The sequence below is a fragment of the Pseudopipra pipra genome, chromosome 6 (genome assembly GCF_036250125.1).
Source record: "Pseudopipra pipra isolate bDixPip1 chromosome 6, bDixPip1.hap1, whole genome shotgun sequence".
NCBI classification, from domain to species: Eukaryota; Metazoa; Chordata; class Aves; order Passeriformes; family Pipridae; genus Pseudopipra; species Pseudopipra pipra.
The window spans coordinates 14,555,792-14,579,547 of NC_087554.1; the positions used below are offsets into that span (position 1 = coordinate 14,555,792).

At 40.2% G+C, this 23,756-nt stretch overlaps 1 protein-coding gene across 3 annotated transcripts in view; it reads right to left on the reverse strand.

Annotated features, from left to right (window-relative positions):
* Positions 1-11,293, reverse strand: part of ABCC8 (ATP binding cassette subfamily C member 8) — an 82,898-nt gene extending 71,605 nt beyond the window's left edge. The window contains exons 1-4 of one of the 3 annotated variants that reach the window (XR_010431184.1): positions 11,037-11,293; positions 9,509-9,650; positions 6,705-6,826; positions 1,217-1,383 (exon numbers count right to left, since the gene is read on the reverse strand). Coding sequence is in view for 2 of the 3 variants with exons in the window: in XM_064657469.1 (XP_064513539.1) it covers positions 1,217-1,383; positions 6,705-6,826; positions 9,509-9,650; positions 11,037-11,232 (627 nt within the window). In the remaining variant the exon portion in view is untranslated. Of the gene's footprint in view, positions 1-1,216; positions 1,384-6,704; positions 6,827-9,508; positions 9,651-10,497; positions 10,597-11,036 lie in introns of those variants that run through there. The other 2 variants (XM_064657469.1, XM_064657470.1) reach the window with 2 other exon arrangements.
* Positions 11,294-23,756: the final 12,463 nt, after the last annotated feature.

Genomic DNA, 23,756 nt, shown 5'->3' on the forward strand with positions numbered 1-23,756 from the left:
AAAAAAAAAGTGAGGCCAATGTCTGCTGTTTCTGAAAGCATAGAGACCTCATCCCCTACTTTTAATTTCTTTTTTCTGCCCCCTCGTCAGCAGTGGCCAACTCTCCATGCATCCCAATGCCTTTCTTCAGCAGCTGCAGCAACAAGCCACAGAACAACAGGCAGTAAAAAAAAATTCGTACTGTTGACTAGTTTATTCATTCCTTTAATAATTAAAACCAAATGAATAAAACAAACAAAAAGGTGACAATATGCAGTGATCATTTTTTATTCTTCTTTGTGACACACAATTCCACAGAGATTAAATCTCATTTAATTATACAGTTCTATTACGAAGTGGCTTATGGGCAAGTCTCTCTGATGTCACATTTGGATGTCACTGGTTTTCATTTATTATATAAATACTGAATATCCAGCATTGAGCTTTTTATTCCTCTTTGTTTTAAAAATGTTACTACAAATGCTGCTTTTAGACATATTTTTTGTCCCAAGTCACCAAATAAACATACACACAATCACAAAAGAACAAATATATGACAGGTACAACTTACATAGCTGCATGCATTACTGGAAAAAAAACACGAGGAAACCAGCAAGAAAATTTACATGGAAATATTTCTTCCCCTTCTAAATTTAATTTGTGCACACAGTTATTTGAGTTCCAGGTCAAGGAAACTTTGGCATTTATCTATCCAGCAGTCTCCAAAATCATCTCTCAGTTTAAATTATGACTGCAGACACCACAGAGGGAAAAAGAAAAAAAATACAGCTGGAAGAAACCCCAGTTGCCCAAATAAATCACTTACTGTGATTGTCTCCTGGAAAATGAAAGATGTTATTTGTATGTCTAAGATATTCTCTGACAGAGTAGAAAATTCCTTTCTACCAGTCTTCACTTGCATCAGAAATATTTGTTTGTCATGACTAAAACAGAATTATTAAAAAATTTAAAACTTGAACAGAAGAAATTGACCTTCATTTCACTACAATGGAGTCTGGCATTTTTTGAAATTACATATTTATCTGGCCTAATAAAATTGGATTAACCTTTGATTTTCAAATTGATTTCTATTCCTAACTGGATTTTTCTTTCTCCTTTAGAAATACCTTTTAACCTAAGTACTCAGAAAAGGGAACAAAAAAAGGAAGGAAAAACAATACCCCAAAACCCAAACCAATAAAAAACACAGGAGGAGACTTTTATGATAGTAACTTACCCTCACCCTGATGACATTGATTTCTACAGCTAGTAGCATTCCATATAGAACAACCAGGAGTCCTGTGAGGCAAAATCGAAGCTGAGAAAATCCAACCCCATTATCACAGAACTTTACAAATTTGATGGTTTTAGTTATAAAAGCTAAAGTCCAATAGAACAGCAATGCTGCAGAGAAAAAAAAAACCAAACACAAAACAACTTAATCAGCTCCACAGTTGCAAAAATATACAACAGCATTATAAAATATTCATTCAGAAAGAATGCAATAAAATATATAAAAGCAGAGAGTAGCCTTTCTCATGTCAAAACAGAAGCCTAATTCAATTCCATAAACATTAAAATATTAAGATGATATTGGTTCTAAATGCTTTTTCTATTAGATTTAGTGATATTTGAAAAGTTTCACAAAGTGAAGTCTGCTGAAGAAAATTTCCATCTGCTGTAAACATGTGTCCACATGATGAATTCAAGGAAGGGTATTGTTCCACGAGTGAAGGTGCCTGTGAATGATGCTCTTCAGATTTGGTTAATTCTACAAGACTGCTATGAATTTGTCTTGAGGAAAAATTCTCTGCAATTCTCTGTGATGTATGGAGGAGCAGATAATAAAATACTTTGTCCAAGCAGCTGCTGCACTATTACACGTATTCCATATATGTAATTTACAATGTAGATAAAACAGTCACATCAAGGAAGGATATTCTGGCATTCATAGAATACAACTTTTATTTTTTAGTTATATTGAACTTCCTGTCTAGAACTGCTCATTCTACCACCAGTTACAGATAAATAATCTCTGCAATAAGCTCTGACGGTTTGGAAACACTCTCCAAACTATTCATCACACCATAAGCCAGCTCCTTTTCCCCGTTCTTAAGGAAATGCCTTCTGGGGTTATGTTCTTTTACTTTCATTGCTGCTGTATCTGCCATGGTGCAACAGATGCAATGTTATCTAGCTGCCAAGAAAAGCCTGGATGTGCTTTCCAAGTTTTGCCAAAACACCGGAGAAAGGCTTTGACCAAAGCATTAGCAACTGTAAGTCTAGTTTAAACAAGGATATTCTCAGGAACTTGCACAAACTTCAAAGAATTCGTGGTGTTCCAGCTACCCTGAGGCACTCCAGAAAGTCCTCTGGGGAGGTACTGTGGGGCTACCGTTTCCAAGCAAAGCTAAATTCAACATGGAGAATCCATATGGGATTTGGGACTGCCAATCCTGCTTCTACAGAAATCAAGTTAAAACCTCTCCTTTAATTGAGGACAGTGAATGGAACAGTACAGTAATACTGGGCATTAGGACATTTGCCAAGAGTCTATCTTCCTCTAAAATTAACAGGCCAGTTTGTAAGAAGAAAGCAGGTATTTGGGCACTGTACTTTAGTGGCTGATGGAGTTGTAGAGAGGATTTAAGAGATATACTTTAAAAATTTATCTTATAAAACTTTAGCTTTCTTATGTGAGGCTTCCTACTATCTTCCCAACTTATACTGCCTCAAATTTAATCTTCTCATCCTGTTTCAGGTTGCTTCCTTCCTTTGAGGCACTATTCCTTCCTATTTGCAATGTCTGACTATAAAATCTTACTTCATCCAAGAATACATTCCATACTGTTCTACTCTTAACCACCTTTATCCGTTAATCTTTGTTTTGTCTCATTCTTCTTACAACAGGCTGAGAACACATCCTTCTTGGAGTAAAAGAGACTTATACAAACATTGCAAACTTAAAATATGCACCAGCACAGGACTTCTGAAAAATACCACCAACCCAACTGGCACCTATGTAGAGCTCTTGGTATTCTAAATATGAACTAGCAGAGCCATTCTCCTATTTAGGATTTAAATAAGGGTTTATATGACATTTTTATAACATTAATCTATCTTTTATCTAAGAAGTATTAGAAAGGGCCAAACACAATATTCTCAGGTGATAAGTGGCCACCCACTTATACTTCCTACAAGCATTTGAATTTACTTAGCTTGTCACTTTTCAACACAAGTGTATATCATCTAATCTGGTGAATGTTCACAGGCCCCTCAAGATCAGGATCCCTGGAAAATATAGTTGTGGCTCTTTCTTTTAAGCCATAACTACATAGGTGATGTTTCTATCTTCTGGCTGGTGAGTGCATATTGGCTGAGAGTTTCTAGAAATTATCTCGAAGAACTTCCGCTGATCAGAACTGCCTAGTGATGAGACCATAGAGGCATGCATGCATTTACTGGATTGCTTTAGATCTATTCTAGATGCCTAAATGACTTCACTTTTTTTTGGGGCCACGTAAGATACCTCACCCCGCAACACTTGGGCCAAACCTCTGAAAATTAAGTAAACCCTTCTACACTTTTATTGAATTAACCCCAATCTAAAAATGCACACACATAACTGGATGGGACTTATTAGTTAACCTGTGTCTGCTTGGAAAGAAACTTTGCATACTAAGCAAGAAGCATTATTTTTATATGATATTCCTTTAAAAGAATAAACTAATTGCAAGGGAAATAACTACAATGTGAAGGTACAAGAATTTTAAATTAGAAGAATAGATTACTGTCTAGCACTGGTAAGGCAGTTGTATAATTAAGATTGGTTAAAAGAAGGACAATTTTCTTAAACTCGTGTGTTCCCACACGACAATCCACTTCAGATTAAAAACTCCAAGTCCTAGTGTTATTTCATCATTTTCTCCTACTGTTAATTTCTGAGGTTTATTTATTTTATAAAACAAAGAAACTGACTTAAACAGTGGAATCAGATGCTACCATTTCATTACATATTTTGAATGTTGAGAAAGCTATCAGATTTTCCAATTCAGTATGAAAACTATTCCAAAATGTGTCCTGCTAAACTGTACAAATGTTATTCATCCATGTGGCGCAAAGAGCATCAAAATTAGCATTATTATGAGAGTCCCCTGGTAAACAGTGTTACTTGTTAATTTGTTGAAATATAATTACAGGCCAAATACATACAGAGAAAAACATATTTGGATCAGATCAAAGTGTTCCAAGAGTCGGGAAACTCAACTGCGACCCTGGAATCAATCGTTATCTTCAGAGAATAAATATTCCAAACCTTGTCAACTTTTTTTGATAAGAAATAATAAGAATGACTACTTCAAAATAGCCAAATGTCTGGGCTAAGCTGAAAGGCAGGATCAGTAAAGGAACTTTGAGTCCTTTTCTTGCATGCTAATCCCCAGGTCTGTTGCAGTATCTATCTGCCTCTTGCTTGCTTATGAAGAGCTACAAATGGACTCGGTTTCTTTAAAGCACAGAGTGAATTTTTTTTTAAAAAGAAAACTTAAAGTTTCACAGGATTGGAAGATTTCACCCTATTCAGAGTTAATGAACGGACCTTCAAGGGTCTACTGCACTGCATCAATAAGAGTTTCTCTGCTGGGTTTAGTAAATTTTGGATAAGGCTCTGTCAGCTTTTGCTTTATGTAGCTACCAACTCCTTGCAACTGTGAACATCCTGCAGCTGAGGCAGACGATGCCCTGCAGTTTGGTGGAAATTCACTGATGCTCAGAAGCAGCAAGATGCCACATCAGGTCATTTACTTTATTTGTCTGTGGGTTCAACATTAGATCTCTTCTACAATACTTTAGTGACGAGGAACCCTCTTTCTCATACACTCAACAAAAAGTTTATCACCAACTTTAGCTTTGCCTCATATTCCCATCTACCCCATAAAATGAGGTTCTAAAGGGAAGCTGCTTCATGGCCACACTGCACTCTAGTGGGTTGATAGCGGAGTATAGCTATAATTTAACTATCTCACACTGGGCTAATTTGTGATAATTGCCTCATCCCACATGTCAATACAGAGTACTTGCAATTAACATTTAAAGATGACAGTCCTCTTAGTTGTGCAGTTATGAAAAAAGGATAGAGGCTTCCAGAAAAATCTGTCCTAGGTTCTCTCAGAAACATAGGACAAATATGGGAAGACAAAAGAAAAAATAAAATAAGTCAAAGATCATCAGCTTTTAAAGACTTCAGGTTAAAATTCAAATCAGATCAACTAAGTGGGAAAGAGGATGATAGCCTGATTTTCTTTTTTGTCTTTGAGCTATTAAGATCAGATTTTCTGAAAGAGTCTATTCCTTGGAAATTCTTGCAAAATTAAAATTAATCCATAATACTTAAATGTTGGTATTCATTGGTATAACTGTTTACTATTCAAGTATTGTCCAGAGCTTATCCAGCACTGGCACTCTAAATACTGAAAAAAATTATCATAAAAAAGAAATCTCTACAGAGCAAGACTTATGCAAAAATGGGTAATCAACTATCAGCTGTAACTTTGTGCTACCCTTCTCCAAGACTTAACAATGGGAATGCAGTAATGACACTAAATTATTTAACCCACAAGCAACTGTAACAGGCTGGCAATGCTTCCCTGAGACATAACATCTAGTCCTACGAGAAGGCACTAAATAGACTGTTGACTTATTAAAAAATTAACTAAACTACCTCAGCCGGTTATAAAATATAAAAAAAGATCCTACTTAGAAGAAGGGTACAAGAAGAAAAGCAGTCCCAGATAAGAAGATATAAGTTGCTAAGCCTGGATAGAAATCTCAGTCTTTGGAGAGCAATTTTTTTACAAGTGTCATAGGCTCCTTCTGCAGAGGAGGATTCTCACCACAACATGCAGTACAAAATAATCTTCAATATTTCAAAGCTTTCTCAAATCCAGTCATTACTGACTTTTTCCCACCTGACAAAAACTAAAACACAACTTTGATAAAAAGAGCTACAATGGCACACGACAAATTTTAGCAGGATCTATTAACACAGAAAACTAACTCAAACAAAATTTGATGAGCCAGGACCACCAAAAAAATAACAGGTAACAGGAAGACTAAACAAGTAGACATCCACAGCCTGCAGTCTACTTAACAGAAGACAGCATACATGACTGTCAGCAGCAATGGATTTTCTCTAGCTACAGTTTATTTACAACCTTGAAAAAAATATTTAGTATACTATGTAGTTCTCATTTTCCATTTGAAAGGTCTTAACGCAGTTTTCAAAGGGAGTTTTAGGAACGCTAAGCAAGAACAAGCAGGCAAAGTAATATATCCAGTGTGTCATACTGACAGTCAGGGATGTCATTCCTTAACTCCTTGCATATTTCAACAGACCACACACACAAAGACTGCTTCACTCTTATATCATGCTTGAACACAACATGCTGGCAAGCTGGGAACTTGGACAGCTTTTAAAGCTAAGACTTTGCCATGCTACTTTTCCCACAAATCCAGTTTTTCCTAGAGAAGCCCTTGGATCCCCAAGAACACTATAAAGAATACTATTAGAAGTTAAAAGCATTGAAAATAATGAACAGTTTCAACATACATATTGCTATAGCTTTATTCATACAAGCCATTCCTGAAACTGCAATGACCTGTCCCAGGAAGAGCAGACACACAGCACCACAATCACACTTCCAAGTCTGGTAAGTTGTGAGACATACCTATTAACAACTTCGGGAAATTGGATGTTTCAATATTATGGTAATAGACAACCGATGTGATGGCTGCCAAAAATGCCATCCCAGCTGGCATGTACAGGTGTAAATGGCGTGATTCCGAGACCCTTCAAAAGAAAAAAGTGAGCATCTGTTAAAGTCAAACCCCTCTTGGCTATTTAAATGTTTCCCTTTTAATTTATGAATTGTATCCTCTACCCAGCTCTGGGTTTTTCTAGATTTTTTTTTCCCCTCAAGATTTTTCTAGAACGAGTTATGGATGCAAAACTCTCCAAGTTTTAATTGAATTTATGCTCCTAAATCACATAGTTGGACTCCAAATTCCTCCCCTGTGATGAAGATGAAAGGTGTGTACTCCTATTTCCTGCTGAAATCAATTGAAACACTGTTTAAATTAGGATAAGCAGCTCAGCTCCAAAATGAGAAAAGTTAATTTAAGCTAAACTAGTTTGGGAGCTGTCCATCAAAGTATGCAAATAAGAACAACTGACAGCACAGTTCAAGATTTTCTATAGAAACATTTTGTGGAAATGTTTCATTTTTTTCAGTCTGGGAGAAGGAACAGCACCACAGCACAGGAATTACAGAGAGGCCTGTATTTGATGACTGCCAACAAACAAAACCTACAACAGAATAATACACCCTTATATTTTGTCCTATAAAGCAAAACTCTCCTGATACTTTGCTTCAGGCAAAGGGGGTCCTGCCAACCATAGCCCTTTGGGAATATAGGAGTTGCTGGGCAATGCCATGCAGAGTTGGATAGAAATATGTTTCCCCCCACCTCCTTCTTCTTGTCATCTTCTCTTCCTCCCATTTTTTTTCCTTTACAACAGGAATTAAGCACCCTGTGCTGTCAAAAGGTACAATTTCCTGTCTCCCAACCAGCTTCAGGAGAAAAGGCCCCAAGAGAAAGACTTCAGGACACAAATACTCAGAGAAATTCACACCTTGTCCTCTGAACCCCGTGGAAAATATGCTAATAATGTCTTGATTTCTTCTTGCTGCAGCAAAAGCTACTTTTGTGTAGTTTGGAGAGACAAAAAGGGTCATGCTGTCAGGGAAATGGGAGATGATCACAGGACATAAGAGCAGAACACCCCAAATGTCTAACAGATCCATAGGAGCTCAAGAGGACCCTTTCCTGTATCTCTACTGTAGGAAAGAAAGGAAAGTCCTCCCTTACATGGAGATTGTGGTGAACTCTACAGAGCTGGCCAGAGCCATGCTGACAGCCTGTGTCATGAACACTGAATTCCTCCTGCTGACAATGAGTTTGTATGCGTATACAGCAAAATCAGAAAGGATTCTCCAGACTCTGAATTCCTTAATGCCGGGTTTTGTACATAAGGGCTGAATTCTCAGCAAGAAAAAAAAGCAACAGGAACAGATTTCTTCAAACAGCCTAAGCCTCAGTGGGTAACACTGCAGTGGGAGGCTTTTTAAATCTGTTTATTTCACAGTTGCAGGAATTCCCCTATATAACCCTATTTCCAATAGGCTGCTTCTATTGCTGAGGTGCCAAAGCTTTCAGCACTCAGTTGCTGTCAAGAGGACTTACCAACATGATCCATTTTGGTCTTAGAAAGCTGATGAGTCTCAAAACTTGCTTTTATGCACCGGAGCACTCACGAGCCTGCTGAGTGCTCGGGGAGGCACAGCTGTGGGTTGGCACTCCCCCAGTAGAGCTCGGAGCTTTGATTCTCATCAGGTGACACCTATTACTTAACAGCAGTGTTCTGAGTCAAGTTCACTAGCAAATAAACATAATGAGAGGGATTGCTAAAGAGCCAAATAAAAGAGAAAACACAAAGCAGGAGATTTTGCTCTGAGCATCCCACACCCTGATCACTCTGAATAAGCATAAGAAAAATTCCTTTTTAAAAAAACTGGCACTCAGAAACATCCTATTTATATATGTTTAAGAGAACTTATAATAATAATGATGATGATATCAGCTTCTACAGCAGAAGACTGCAGTGCCTTTCACACTGCTTGATGCATACTTGTTATATAGATGGCTAATCAGAGAGGTTTTGTTCTATTTAACGAGGAGCTTTGACTTCATCATCCTTTCGGTTGCAAATTCATAATTGTTATGAAAATCATACCTCTCTTCAGAAGAAGATGATCATATTCATTGTTATACACCATTAGGTTTTTTGATAACAAATCAGTCTCCTGTATCACTTGTTTCACTTGGAATAATTTTTCCCCACAGATTTCTGTTTAAAGACATCCTAAGTTGAATAACAGATGATGGATCATGCTCACATAATATGAGATGCTCTGCTTCAGGTAACAGACCAGCTGTACTGCAAAAACATCAGAAGAAACTCTGTAGGGCGTGAGATAAGGCCCAATACATTCACTACTTTCATTAAGATGAACAGAACACGGTTTGGGGAGGAATGGTATGACCTGCTGTGCACATGGGAGTTCCTCCTGAGTAAGGACTGTGGGACTGGGTCCTTGGACATAAAACATATTACGAAAATGTCACCATCTGTTTGAATCATTAGGATTTATCTATGATTAGTCTTTGGAAAGACAGTGTCATTAAGCTGAACTAAAAATGATTAAGGTCAGTTTTGCCTCTGTACATCACTTGGCAAGGCCTGTGGAATTTCTGATATATAAGGTCGATAGGTTAATCACTAAGAAAACAGATTACATGTTTATAACCACACGGAATATGGTCTGGATAAGAATTTAGACAGGGAGAAAATATCTACCCTGAAACCTTTAAACTGCTCAGTGCTACCAGGAGAAGGCAGACATACACTTACCCATCAGACACTATGCCCTCAGCAATTTCACACACCAGCACAAACAAGAGGATAAAAGTCAGTATCCAGCGTAAATTGTGGCCAGGAAAATGAAGCCATGTGCTATGATGTATATGTACTTTGGAACTCTGACTTCCCCATCCTAAATGAGAAAAGAGAATCGTAAAGAGCTTTCTTAACAACAAGGGTGACACACAAAGCTCCTGCATAAAAGAAAACCAAACCTAAACATACATGTAACAATCTAGTGTACCAACATCGACAGAGCTGTGTTGTTAAAAACACATGCATTTGAATATTTTCAGAACTGTGTTTACTCCACTTCATAGGGAATAATATCAACAATGCAGATAGGACCCAGCCTTAAATTCCTATACTTTTGGCAACTTACTAACAAGTAATTACGTTGCACTAAACATTTTCCAAATATTTTCACAGTTTAGAGAAACAGCAAATTAACATCTCGACAAATACGCACAAACAATAGAATAAACACAGTACTTGTTTTTTCTAATATTCTTTTAAAAAGTTAAAAAAAAAAAAAAGGCACAAGTTAAGGTGTAAAGCAACTCATTCTCTTGATCTAGTTAAAAATTAACAATACTGAGAAACTCCAGACCAACACAGAGGACCCTCAGCAGCTCTTCAGCTGACCCCGTTTTAAAAGTCGTGCTGGTTGTTATTTCCGCACCGGACTTTTTGTGATCCACAGCAGCGAGTGTTAAACCGCGCAGCTCGTGCTGGGGCCCTTCAGGCCGGCCCAGGCTGAGGAGAACTGGACCGGGAGCAGTGAGAGCCGCGTGTGCTGAACCACCGAGCCACCTACCGGCACCCCCGGGCTTGTGACACCAAATCTCACCCACCGCAGGTACCGCAGGAGTCGCAGCCGCCGGGCAGCCCTCTTGGCCAGGACCCGTAATGGAGGGCTGCCCGGCGGCTGTAGCTCTGCAGTTATTACCGGGAGCATTGTTTGATAACGTAGGACTTACTCGCCAGGTTTTCCGGGGGTTAATAGCACATTTATTTCTGCTTCCCGCGCTGCTCGTCAAAACCGGCAGGCAAATCCTGCGGTCTCCTCCAGCATCACCCATTTCTCCGCTGCCTGCGCAAGGGGGTTTCACCTGCGGGAGCCCCGTGGGCTGTCCCGCCGCGGAGAGTCTCGGCAGACAGAGACGGGCATCGCCGCCGGGGCGGAGAGCGAGCGGTGCGGGGGCAGAGGGGGAGAGGCGGGGAGAGGCGGCCGCCGGAGCATCCCGCAGCTCGCACCGCGTCCTATAACACCCTCCGCAGCCTTCAGCATCCCCGCACGGCACGGAGGGCAGGGCTAGGCCGGGGGACACCCGGCCAGGGGAGGCCAGGCAGGCAGGGGGAAACGCGGCAGCGCGGGGGAGGGAAACCCGCGGCGAGCTAAAGCCAGGCGGGGGAACACGGCAAAGCAGCACCGGGGGCGGGGGGGGGCAGAAGGAAGGGGGGCCGGCAGAAGGAAAGGCACAGGCGGACAGGGCAAGGGAGACCCGCAGGCACCCACCGATGAAGAGGATGGGGAAGGTGATGAAGAGCAGGAAGACGTGCGGCACCACGTTGAGCGCGTCCACGAAGCAGCCGTTGTTGAGCACGCCGTGGTCCACGTTGTAGGCGGTGGAGTTGCCCTCGTCGCCGCAGAACGCCAGGGCCATGGCGGGACCCTGCGCGCAGCCCGGCGCCGCCTCCGCCCCGGCGCACATCAGGCGGGGCCGGCGCGGGTGCGCGGCCGAGGCTCTGCCCGCACCTGCCGGGAGCGGCACCGGCCCGGCCCGGGCACCGCGATCCGCTCCCCGCCCCGCCCCCGGCAGTCCGCCCCGCCCCGGCACCGCCCCCGCCCCCCCCCGAGGGGTCGGGAAAAGCCCCGAGCGGGGGAAGGTGAGGGAACGCCCGGCAGGGAGGGAGCCGGGACATCCCTTCCCCGACCCGGAGCGAACGCCCCGTGACAGCCCTCGGTACCCCAGAGCACCAAACCCAGTGTTCCAGGGCTCTCGGAATTGAGTGTTTCATGCATTATTAATATGGCAGAATATAAAAACATACCCCACTAAATTAGTGATGACAGAGGAACTATAGGCTACAGGAAGTGTATTCTTTCAGCCTTGTCAGCTTCGTGCTTTTTTCTCCGCTATGATGAAGATATTATTAGATTAAGTCGTGTATTCAGCCATACTCTCTCCTCAAAGAAGGCTTCTACATCATATCCTAAACAGCTGTTATGTTCGTTCCTTACCTTTTTTTACCCTAACGCGTCCAAGCCTTTTTCTTTTCTCCACCAACACTTCCACAATCTATGGAAATCTGACCTTTAATTTGAGTGGGTTCCATGTCACTTCCTAAGCATTTTTATGTACATCAAAGTAATCTATAAATCAAACTTTTCAAACCTTTTTTACTTGAGTGGAAGTTAGGCTCAGCTGAGCTAAAGCTGAACAAGAGCTCTACCCAAATATCTCTCTGCTAGGGGATAATACTGGAAAGTAAAACTTGACGTGCATCAGAAGTCTGCACTTCCCAGCACAACCTGTGTCAAAGCCTGAGATTCAAATATCTCTGGTGTGTAGCCATGAAATACTCAACAATAAGATTCATAACCAAATCCTTTCCCTGGGGGCTCCTTTCATTCCTAGTCACATTTTTCCATTGCTTTGCTGAGTACTTCATACAACTTGCCACATCTTACAAACAGAAATGCAAACAAATAATGCCCGTATATCAAGGCTTCACTCTTCAAAATATGAAAGCTACAAGTTGGCTGAATGCCTCTAAGGGAAATGACCCCATGAATAAAAAATCTCTTTGTTCTTCCTTCAACATAACAGAGCACATTCAATTTCTAGGACAGACAGCTCCACTAATAGACCTGAAAATTAAGTTTGTCATGCTGCTTTTATTGATCTTGCTGTTGGATAGGAGCAAAGAAAAAGCAATTCTCTGCATGCATCATATTATTTCCTATATATGCTCTTTTGGAACTACAGCAGTGCAGTTAAGAATAAAAATCAAAAGACAAACCCCAAGCCAAATCCTGTGTATATGTATTCTCAATGTGAAAGTTAGACCCACACTGAAAAGACTACAATTATTTTAAGTTTTGGACGGAATCCAGCATTCATCTGAACTTCTGGTCAAGCTCATCTCTGTTATCCTAATACTTATTTAATAAACAGTACGAGCAGTTTGCATGAAGATAATTTAAAAATAATTTATATTTTACTATTTCCTGAGGCCCCAAGTGACACTAGGGCTCTGTGCTACAGAAGAACAAAGAGCAACAAAGAACTCTTGACAGTTTACACTCTAGAGACTGAAATCATGGTAAAGATTTGGGGGAGGAATCATCATCACCTTCACTGTGGCCACAGAAATGAACACAGAAATTTAAGTTTGTCCAATGTCTCCAAAGGAGTACAAGAACTGAGCTCACATTCCCAACATCTACATGTTCTCTGAACCTTTAGGCCATCTTCCTTTATTACAAGGTATCAATCACAATATTTTTTTAAAATATGTATCTCAAACAACAAAACATCAGGCATCTCCATAATTTTGAATTTGAAAATTTATCTTTCGATGGTTTTCAAATGCAGCCTGGATTACCTAGTTAACATGGTGGTTTCAAATTAATGGTCTCAGTCCAGATCCTAGGACAGATCTGCACCCATCACAGAGCTAAAGTTGAGTCGGAAATGTGTTGGCAACCTGAACAGAAAAGTGATGGATTAAATGGGGAAGTGTCTTGGACTACAATTAACTACTTAAAGAAATACTGAAAAAACCCCACACTAACAGAAATCAAAACAGTTGGTAAACTGAAAACGGTAAGCTGAGCATTCATAGCAATAACTGACACGCACACACACAAACTCTTTAAATAAATCACACTTCCAGTAACAATGCTCCAATTTTGTCCCTGCTCTAACAGTGAAAATGAGTGCCAAATGTGGACAAATACTGGTTTTCCTCACTAGAGCAGCAAACAACGATTTTTTTTCCACTTGCAAAAGGTGAAACATCTATTTTGTGACTTCAGAAAATAATGGTAAAGTATAGTTGGATCATTTTATGTAAAGCTTAGATGTGATTGCCTGTGGTGTCAAAGGACTGAACCTCCTTACCCAGGCTACCTCTGCTAGTCCTGCGGGCTTTGGAGCAGAGGAATAGTTTCTTTCTCAAAGCTGTGATTTTGTGAAGCTTTGTGAGAGCAGAATCACTTCTCAAAGTACGGAAAAGGCAAAGAAAATACGAAACCGACAGGTAGACATCCACGTTCATCTGCATGTTGCAATGCAACTTAATTTTTCATGAAAGTCCCTTTAGATCTTGTTTCCCTCACTCTTTTCCGACTATTTCCGTATCACAAAAAGTCGGCTTCCTTCTTCATTATTTCAGTATCTCTGTTGGAAGTGAGACATCAAGTCAGATTCTGGCAGCCACTAGCACATTCAGTAGGTGACTGGAAATATTTTGGAAGCATTTTGATTATTTAAAATTGATTTCCAAAGAGACAAGGGCAATATTTTAATTCAAGGAAATTAATTTAAGGAAAAATCTCTTTTCATGCTTGCCTTGGAATTTGACTTTGTCTACAGGATGCAGAGAGGTTTTTATTTTGTAGTGAAGCACTGACACTTCAGAATTTGAAACCTGATAGTTGTTTTCAACTGATATTCATTTATCTGGAAGCTTTCATTTTTATTTTGTACCTTTGTAATTTGTTTCTTGCTCCTCTTATTCAGCTGCTTTGCACTGACTTCTCTTTCTCATTAATGCTATGTAGGGGAAGTGGTCTCTCCCTAAAAATCATATTTTGCTACTGGATCACTCTGCAGCTTTTGGCTTGTGTTTGCATTTAGAAACACAGATACAAAAAAGTCCCCACAAAACTTTTGAAAGTTCTGAACAGCTACAGCCCATATTCAGAGTTAGATGGTTAGGCATATAAATTTAGGCATTAAGCAGGAGAATTAAATCATTAGTGAGACCAATTATAAACAGGAAATCTTAATCAGAAAAAAAAACAGTAATAAAGCAAATTCTCATTGTGATTTAGAATTAGCTAAACAAGATGCACTGATCTATGACTTTTGGTTCCTATTAAACTCTGCTTTGGAGGTAGAGAGGAAGGAAACTACCAATCCGTTTCAAAAACACATTGGGAAAGGCTGAAATGAAAAAATTGGACAAAATCACCTCCAGAGAAAACTGTTGTTTTATTCCTGTGGAACAAAGAACTCCATTTGATAGTTTCACAGAAGATATCATTTAACAAAGAAAATGAATTTTCTTTGCGATAATAGTCTAAGGTAAAATGCTACTATTAAAATTAATGCAATAAGCATAACCATAGAATCCTAGAATGGTTGGGGCTGGAAGGGGCCTTAAAGATCATCTCATTCCAACCCCCCTGCCATGAGTAAAGACCCCTTCCAGCAGACCAGGTTGCTTGGAGCACTATCCAACCTGGCTTTGAACGCTTCCAGGGATGGGGCATGCACAGCTTCTCTGGCCAGCCTGTTCCAGTGTCTCTCCACCCTCTGAGTGAAGAATTTCTTCCTGGTATCTTAAACTAAACCTGCTCTCTTTCAGTTTAATAATAGTGCAGAGATTCACAGAAATAGCTGTTTTTCTGTAAATAAACCTTATTAATTTTTAATTGCTGTCCCTCATTAAAAATGAAGCAAGAACTTATGAGTAAGCAGATCTATCTTAAAGAGGAAACAAAATACAAACTCTTTGTTGGAAAATCATCTTTAGGCAAACACTCAGATAAGTGTTTTAGATTGGAACAACTTATCTTTCAAGTGTGTGCCACAAAGTTCAGGCATCTTGTGGCTTCAGCTACATACACGAGCTCTATCATTAAGTCATTTTATGAAGCACATTTTCCAACACCCAATATAACATTCAGGAAATCATTCTTGCTTTGAACTAGCTCCTCAGTTTAATACTGCTTCCCAGTTCAACAGGGACAGAGCAGTGCTAACTTGGCAATGCCACATGGCACCTGAAACCTGGGGAAAAAGCTGGCTTTTCTCTTTGCTCACTCCTCTTTGAAGTGTTAAACACTCATACATTTGGGGCTACCTGGCAAAACTCATGGTGAATCACCTGAAGGGCTGCAGGCTGTTTCCCTTACCAGCCTGACCTAAGGAGAGGCTTGATGCTCCCCTGCCCTCCTGCATCATCAGAATTCTTCTTAACAACTAAGACAGTACTCTCCAGGCACAGTGCTTTCCTCAAGTGGCAGAACTCTGCATCTTGTTCTCACTAGGCAGAGGGGTCACTGTTGCATTCGTCAGTTCTCTCTCCTCTGAACATACACTTGTCACCGCAAAAGAAAAGCCAGCTTTTCGGTGAAAGGTTTGCTTTTCCTCTTAACCTGCCTGTGTATTTACTCCACCTACAGCTCTGATTCATCCTTTACACATTTTTGAAGGTAATTTATTACCCCAGCTGCAGTTAGCTTGGTTGGTGCTCAACACTTGAAAATATTTTGAGCTGAGAAATGCTGAGGCAAAAAAAGCAGCATTAATGTTTTGAAAAATCAGTCCTAAACCAACCTTCTATTCACTCCTGACAATCCTTGTACACAGATATACTTTTACAATCTCTGCATGATCTCACTGATCACATCGTACCTTAGTTTATTTTCCAGTATCTAAATGCTTAGTGTTTTGAGTACTCCCTGTGTAGTACTTGTAGTACAACTGTTGTGTTCTCCTTAGCAGAATGAGTTGAGCTCTGTGAACTAACTCATGTCCATAAACAGCTCCTGGCTGGCTCCAGTGTGGTATTCTTAAGCAAATGTTATTTTCGTTACTGATTCAGTTAAGCACTGATATGATGCTTGCCTTGTTACATGGGCTCTTGTATATAAAAGATTATTTTGCCTGTTTATACTAAAATATACACACACATTAACAAATAACCATAACAAATAACATAACCAGCATTAATTTCCAAAAGATTACAGAGCTAAAAGTCACTGGCCTTTCTAGGAACCCTTCCAAAAACCAGAAATTAGTCTGAAAACTAAGATTTGAATTGTCTGTTGAAGGTTATTAGAAACAAAACAAAGATATCTTTCTTTTTCAGAATAGAAAATGGTTTTCTGTTCAGGCACACAGAGAGTTTTAGTTAGTTGATTTGCTTATTGACCACCTGGGAACAGTTTCAGACTATCTTCAATTTATCCAGTGGGTAAAATCAACACGACAATTAGAGAGAAACAAAGCTATCAATTCAAACTTGGATTTGGAATGTATTTATCTTGTGCTGCTATTTGACAAAATTATACAGAAAATTAACAAAAAGAGTGTCACAGTTTAATGAGGTTTTGTATGCTTTGTATGTTTTTTCTTCTATGTTTTTTAATAGGATGCAATGTGGCATTTATTCTAGCTATTAAAACAATGACCAAAAATCATATTATGGATTAAAAAAAAATCATGAGTATGCACAAAGAGTTTGTTCCTGCATAGCCAATAATATTTTTTCTCTGTTGTGATTTATCATATAACTAGTTAATTGTCAAAGGTCTATTTCAGGAGGCTTTCCTCTTGAGCTCAGCCCACATGCAGACTACCTTTGGGATTTTCAGATGCTCAAGGGAGCTAAAACAATCAATATCCGTACAAAATATACAGAAAATTAATTTAATACCTTAGTAATTGAACTTGTAGCCAGTAATATTTTTTTCCTATTTTTTCCTAATTTCCACAATGATTTTAACCTGAAGCTTACTTTCTCTTGGAGTAGTACAGTGTTGTTTTTTGTACAGCAAAGTGCTGTACCTGGCTTTTAGGTGTGGAAGCTTTACATGAAATTAGGTTGTCTGTGACACTGTCACGTGGAAGCAGTAATTTCTGAGTGTCCTCAGTTATGGCAGATGTTCATAGCCTCAGCCTTCAAACCAGCCAAAGATCCTCTGCTCTGGCTAAATATTCTTTATATTGCCAGTATTCAGGGGGAATCAAGTAGCTTTTGTAAAAGGGCAAAAATAGAAGAGATAGCTGTACAACTCTCTCCAGTACTGAAACTTGGCAGTATTCTTTTCTGACTATAGCAAAAGAAAAATACATTTTGAATGTTAAGTGTCTATAGAATTATAGATTTGTATAGAAAAGTTACATATTTGCAACAAGAATAAATAAGATAAACTGAGTACCAAACCTTCAAATCAGTGTGCAGTATAAAACCCCCTTAACCTGGGCAAAATAATGCAGCATCAAGAGGGCTAAAACTATTTGCAAGTTTGAGTCACATTTAATTGGTGTTTTAGCCAAAGAAAGTAGGGAAAATACAGGAGGAACTGCCCAGCACATAACACCATGTCAGTTGTTTTAGTATACAGAAAACAGGCTTTGCTGAGACAGGCCAGCCCATCAGGCTCTGAACAACAAGTAGTTCGTCCTTAGGATTCAGGGTCATAGAGTCTCTCAGGTGTTCAAACTAATGCCACAGGTCCTTCACACTGTGAATAACACAGAGGAATCACCTCCTGGACTGATCGTGCCCTAGTATTTGTACTAATATCTACTCTTAAAAATATGAATTCCTTAAGGGGCTGAAATAACGGGTGAGTGCGAGTAGTGAATATTCAGGTTAGTTTTAATGTGTTATACAGTGCATTTACAAGGTGTCTTTTTTAACAGTGAATGATAGAAACAAGGACTTTGTACAGCTAAGCATCCCTCTAAACGTAGTGTGTTGGAGAATGGGTTGAAAATAACGGAGAGAATAATCTCCAGCAGCATTTAAAATAAAATACTACAGTTATCAGAAGTTCTGGCTCACCAGGGATGTCCCAGTTGACTGGAAGTTAGCAAATGTGACACTCATCTACAAGAAGGTCAGGAAGGAAGATCCAGGGAACTACAGGCCTGTCAGCCTGATGTCAGTACCCAAGAAGGTCATGGAGCAGATCATCCCTGAGTGCCATCATGTGGCACGTACAGGACAACCAGGGGATCAGGCCCAGCCATCATGGGTTTAGGAAAGGCAGGTCCTGCTTGACCAACCTCATCTCCTCTATGACAAGGTGACCCGCTTAGTGGACAAGGGAAAGGCTGTGAATGTTGTCTACCTAGACTTCAGTAAAGCCTTTGACACTATTTCCTGTAGCATTCTCCTGGAGAAACTGGCTTCCCACTGAGTGGACAGCAGAACTCTTCACTGTGTAAAAAAAAGGCTGGATGGCTGAGCCCAAAGAGTGGTGGTGGATGAGTTACATCCAGGTGGCAGCTGGCCACTAGTGGTGTCCCCCAGGGCTGTTTTCCTGTCATGTTTAATTTCTTTATCCATGATCTGGATGAGGGGATCGAAGGCACTCTCACTAAGTTTGCAGACCCCACCAAGCTTGAGGGGGGAGTGTTGATCAGTTGGAGGGTAGGAAGGCTCTGCAGAGGGATCTGGACAGGCTAGGTTGATGGGCTGAGGCCAATTGGATGAGGTTCAACAAGGCCAAGTGTTGGGTCCTGCCCTTGAGTCTCAATAACCCTGTGCAGTGCTACAGGCTTGGGGCAGAATGGCTGGAAAGCTGCTCAGCGGAAAAGGACCTGGGGAGGCTGGTTGACAGCAGCTGAACATGAACCAGCACTGTGCCCAGGTGGCCAAGAATGCCAATGGCATCTTGTTCTGTATCAGGAATAGTGTGGCCAGCAGGACCAGGGCAGTGATTATCCCCCGTACTCAGCACTGGTGAGGCCTCACCTCAAGTGCTGTGTCCAGTTCTGGGCCACTCACAACAACATTGAGCTGCTGGGGTGAGTCCAGAGAAGGACTATAGAACTGCTGAAGGGTCTGGAGCACAATTCTGATGAAGACCAGCTGAGGGAGCTGGGGGTGTTTAGTGTGGAAAAAAGCAGGATCAGGGGAAACCTCATTGCTCTCTACAAATACCTAAAAGGAGATTGTAGCAAGGTGGGAGTCAGTCTCTTCTGCCAAGTAACAAGTTACAGGATGAGAGAACATGACTGCAAGTTGAGCCAGGGGAGGTTCAGAATGGATATTAGGAAACATTTCTTCACCAAAAGGGTTGTCAGGCACTGGAACAGGCTGCCCAGAAAAGTGGTTGAGTATCCATCCCTGGGGTTATTTAAAATCTGTGTAGGTGTGGTACATAGGGACATGATTCTGTGGTGGGCTTAGCAGTGTTGGATTAATGGTTGGACTAGATGATGTGAGAAGTCTTTTCCAACAATTTTATGATTCCAATTTTATTTCTATGTAGAATTGTTCTCTCTGTGAAAACAAGAATATTTAGAGGTGGGCGCATATCAGGAGTCTGATGCTGAGTGGCATTATGTGAACTAGTATAAGTGGCAGCAAACAATTCTAGGTACCCACCTCACTGCAGGATGTAGATATCTCTATAACTGCTTTCAGAAAAGTATGAGCTATTGGTTGGAATATTATGTGCCTAATGTGAAAACTCATGCTATAATTAAAAGTCTACACTGTTCTGGTAAAAAGAAGCAAACAACAAGTTGGAAAAGCTCCTTTTGTTCCTGACAATGGTTACAAAGGGAACAACCCCTTTCTCCTTCAGAAGTAACTCTCCCCTTCAGTACATATATTAAATTGTTCCTGCCTAGTGGTACCACAAAGCTGAAGATAATGTTTTGTATCGTACATCTCTTCTTAAAAGAGAAACTATATTCTTTTGTTGTAGAAAATTTTCTGAAAGAAAATATCTATTTTCTCAAAGTTGAATGTTTTCTTTTTACAACAGCATATGTTCCAATGTTTCACTGTGTAGCAACAGATACAAAAACAATGCTGACTCGTGAGCACAGCAGCCAATTTGCAGTGTGCTAAATCTGTAAATACAACTGTGATTGATAGAGCTGATATCCTGCTGAAGATATAATGAGAATTGACAAGTAACATGAATGAACATTGTGTTGGGTTTTATAGTTTTTAGAATAAGTAGAGCGCCATATGAGCTTGTAAAACATAGTAGAGAGAAATGTCTTACTTTACAGAAACTAGTTGGTAGGGAGTTTTCTGAGTCCCCTTGGTTGGAGACTGATGTCTTAAAAAGGTCCCAGTACTTCTCAGCCTAAGTCCAAGGCTCCTCAGTAGGTACCTGGGCAGCCATGTGCAGACACAAACACTCCTGTCTGCCCACCTGATACTACAAGTTGACGTGTCAGAACCACCTGTGCAGGGTACAGTTCCCAGACTCTGATCTTCCCTCCTATGTGGAATTATTCCTGATTTTCTCTTTTTCCCATGGGTGTAGGTAGCTTGTCCCAGCACACTTTCCCCGGGCTATATTTGTCTCCTGTGATAAGGCAGCAATACGAGTGTGCGGAAACTTTCTGCACGTCTACATTTTGGCAGTCCCACGTGAGGGGGGATGTCAAGCCCTGAGGCTCAGCCATGGAAGTTTTTCACGTACAATCTTCTGCTGTCTGTTTTTCATCTGCAGTGTAACAGCAGTGCAGTAGAGACAACAAGAACAACCACATCCAGCTGGAGAGCACTGACAAGTGATGATTTTCTCATGTGTGCCAGGGATACATCCTCAACACGTGCTCAAAGTAACTAGGCAGAAAAAGTAAGATTGTTTTCCACATATTCCCAATCCTGAAACTGTCCAGGGCTTCTTGAAGAAGCTGAACTTAAACACTGAACAGGCTGTTTTTTTCACCACATCATAAATGAGCACTGGCCATTCATTCCCCTATTTACTCATAGGTTGGGCCATGAAGGCTCAAGATACTCTAAGATAAGGAATGGGTCATGCTAGACCTAGATGAAAAATCTTCTCTCTTCCACTATTTGAAACAGTGACTACAGTGATCATTGCTCTGTGACTAACATGAATATTAAAAAAAGAATAGTTGAGATTTAATACTCAGGTGTTTTCTGCTTTCTAGGAAAATGGTGACATGCTTCATGTAAAAGTCACTTGGCACTGTCCTACAGTAAAAAAGGGTAAGCATTTTGTCCCTTTGTGTAATTTGTAAATCTAGCCAGTTTTCTGCATCTATTTACTAAGTTATTTTAAACATCTGTTCATGTACACATGGGTTTAAATATACCATTAGAAAGGCAATACCAGGTGATTTTATCATTGAGAAGGTAATTCACAGTGTAATCCAACAGCACAACAGAAAAAAGGCATCTGTTTGTCTGGCTAGAGGTAGAGAAATGTGAATATTGTCACAGTTAAAAGCCAATAAACAAACACAGCTTTCCTGCAGCAGTACAATCTAGGGCAAATCATTACAACTTAATGGCAACTTAACACAACTCAAATTTTTCCCTGTGAACAATCCAACCACAAAATATGCCCATCCACTCTGTTTAATCCATTCTATGATGGTTAACAGAAATTCGTTTCAATCAAATTCTCTACTCTAAGAAGAGCAACATTATAAATTATCTTGTACCCACCTGTGAACTCTTAAATCACAGATGAGAAATTTGTATGTTAGTTGGAGACTAGACTTGTCTGTCCATCCTTCTTTCAGTCTGGACTTTGTGTCTTGACCATTTGCGTGATCTGTAGATCACAGTCTGCTTTGTGGACTGACTTCTTTATAACAGTGCTGATTTATTTAAAAATAGGCAATTTGCCCATACCCAAATGTACGAGATAGGTGATGAGGAAGCTGCCTTCCCCTGTATGAAGAAAGCAACCTGGAGCTCAGAGCACAATGGACACACCTCAAACATCTCAGTTCCTTCTATTCTCTTAAACAGCTACAATCTCTGTACAAATGGCTTGATGTCTGTGTTGTTCTGAACTGGAATTCTCTCACCCAGCTTGAAAAACTCTTCAGGTTTTGATTCCTGCTATGCATGTCTCTCCTTTGCACTAAGATGGAGCTGCCTAATTTTCACTAACGAAGTATGCACTTTCTTCTATCCTACCAGGTTGATACCTCACATTTACAGATCTGCTTCACCACATTTTTTAATGAATAATCAAAATGGAAAAATGAATTTCTCCACTTTCTTCCCCTCTGTCCTGTTTTGCTATTGGAACTGCTGCTAATTTGTTCCTGGGTTTCTCTCCTCTGAAAATTCCATGTTTTATGCTGGGAGGGGGAGGAGTGATAACAAAAAATAATATTTGAAAAATTATAATCTATTTAGTTTCAAAGAATAACCCCAAAAAGCTATTTCACCCTGTCAGGGAAACGCTTATCATAAGATTTTAATCAAAGCTCCATTTTGTGCCCAATATTTCTAATTAAAAGTTTTGTATCTAGTGTGCTTTGCACTCTGTTAAGTGGCATTAACGTTCAAGCTGTTGCCAGCTCAAGCTGTTGCCAGCATGAGCATGGGGGTCTCAGTCCCCTGCTGGCTAAAGCATCCAGAATGTTTAGGGGAAAGGGAGAGAGAAGAAAACAAATAAAAAGTAATTTGAAACTCTCTTGGTTTGGAAGGAGTGTGTAGCTTTGCATAAAGAACAACCATTAGCAAGTTTGCCTCTCACTTCCTTACTGTTTAGAGAAGTCCTTGTCCTCAAAATGCTGTCTGATTTCTATCTTACTCAATTTATGTTGGGAGGATCTCAGTCTCTTTCTCCCAAACTGTCCTCTAAGCACCACATAAACAAACTCTGTTATAGCTATTGAAGACTAATGAGTTTTACTGATGTTTGGAAGAGAAATGGTGAGAAAAGATAAGATGAGGACAAGCTAAGAAAATGGGCAGTGGGAGTTGGTGGGAGGAATAACCTTTAAAATTTATTTGATAAAATGAGGAGGAACTGAAATTCAGTATGAATACTAGAACTTCAGCATTAACAGCTTTCCATACTAAGCATCTCCAGGGCTAAGGCATCCTTTGCCTTCAGATTTTGACTTCAGGCCCCAATCCAGCAAAGTACTTAAGCCTGAGTAGTATTATCAAACTCAACCAATGTCAATGAGATTGGCTCATATGCTTAAATTTAAGCACGTACTTAAGTGCTTTGCTGGACCAGAGCCTTGCTTGTTCTAGTCTATGGTTACCATCTAAGTAGGAAATATCTGTCAAGCACAATTCAGATGTGCAAGGGATAACCATTGCTTATCATGCAGGAGGTTTTGGAATACTGGATGAAGCGGCTATCTGCAGGACATCAGACTCCACGTTTTCAGGTAGACAAACAGTCTGAGTTCAACAACAGCTATGCAGACTTAAGTATCCAAGAGATGGCAGTCTGCAACATATTTATTCGAAATTAATTCCTTAAAACTTCCTTCCAGTGGCTTTTACAGGG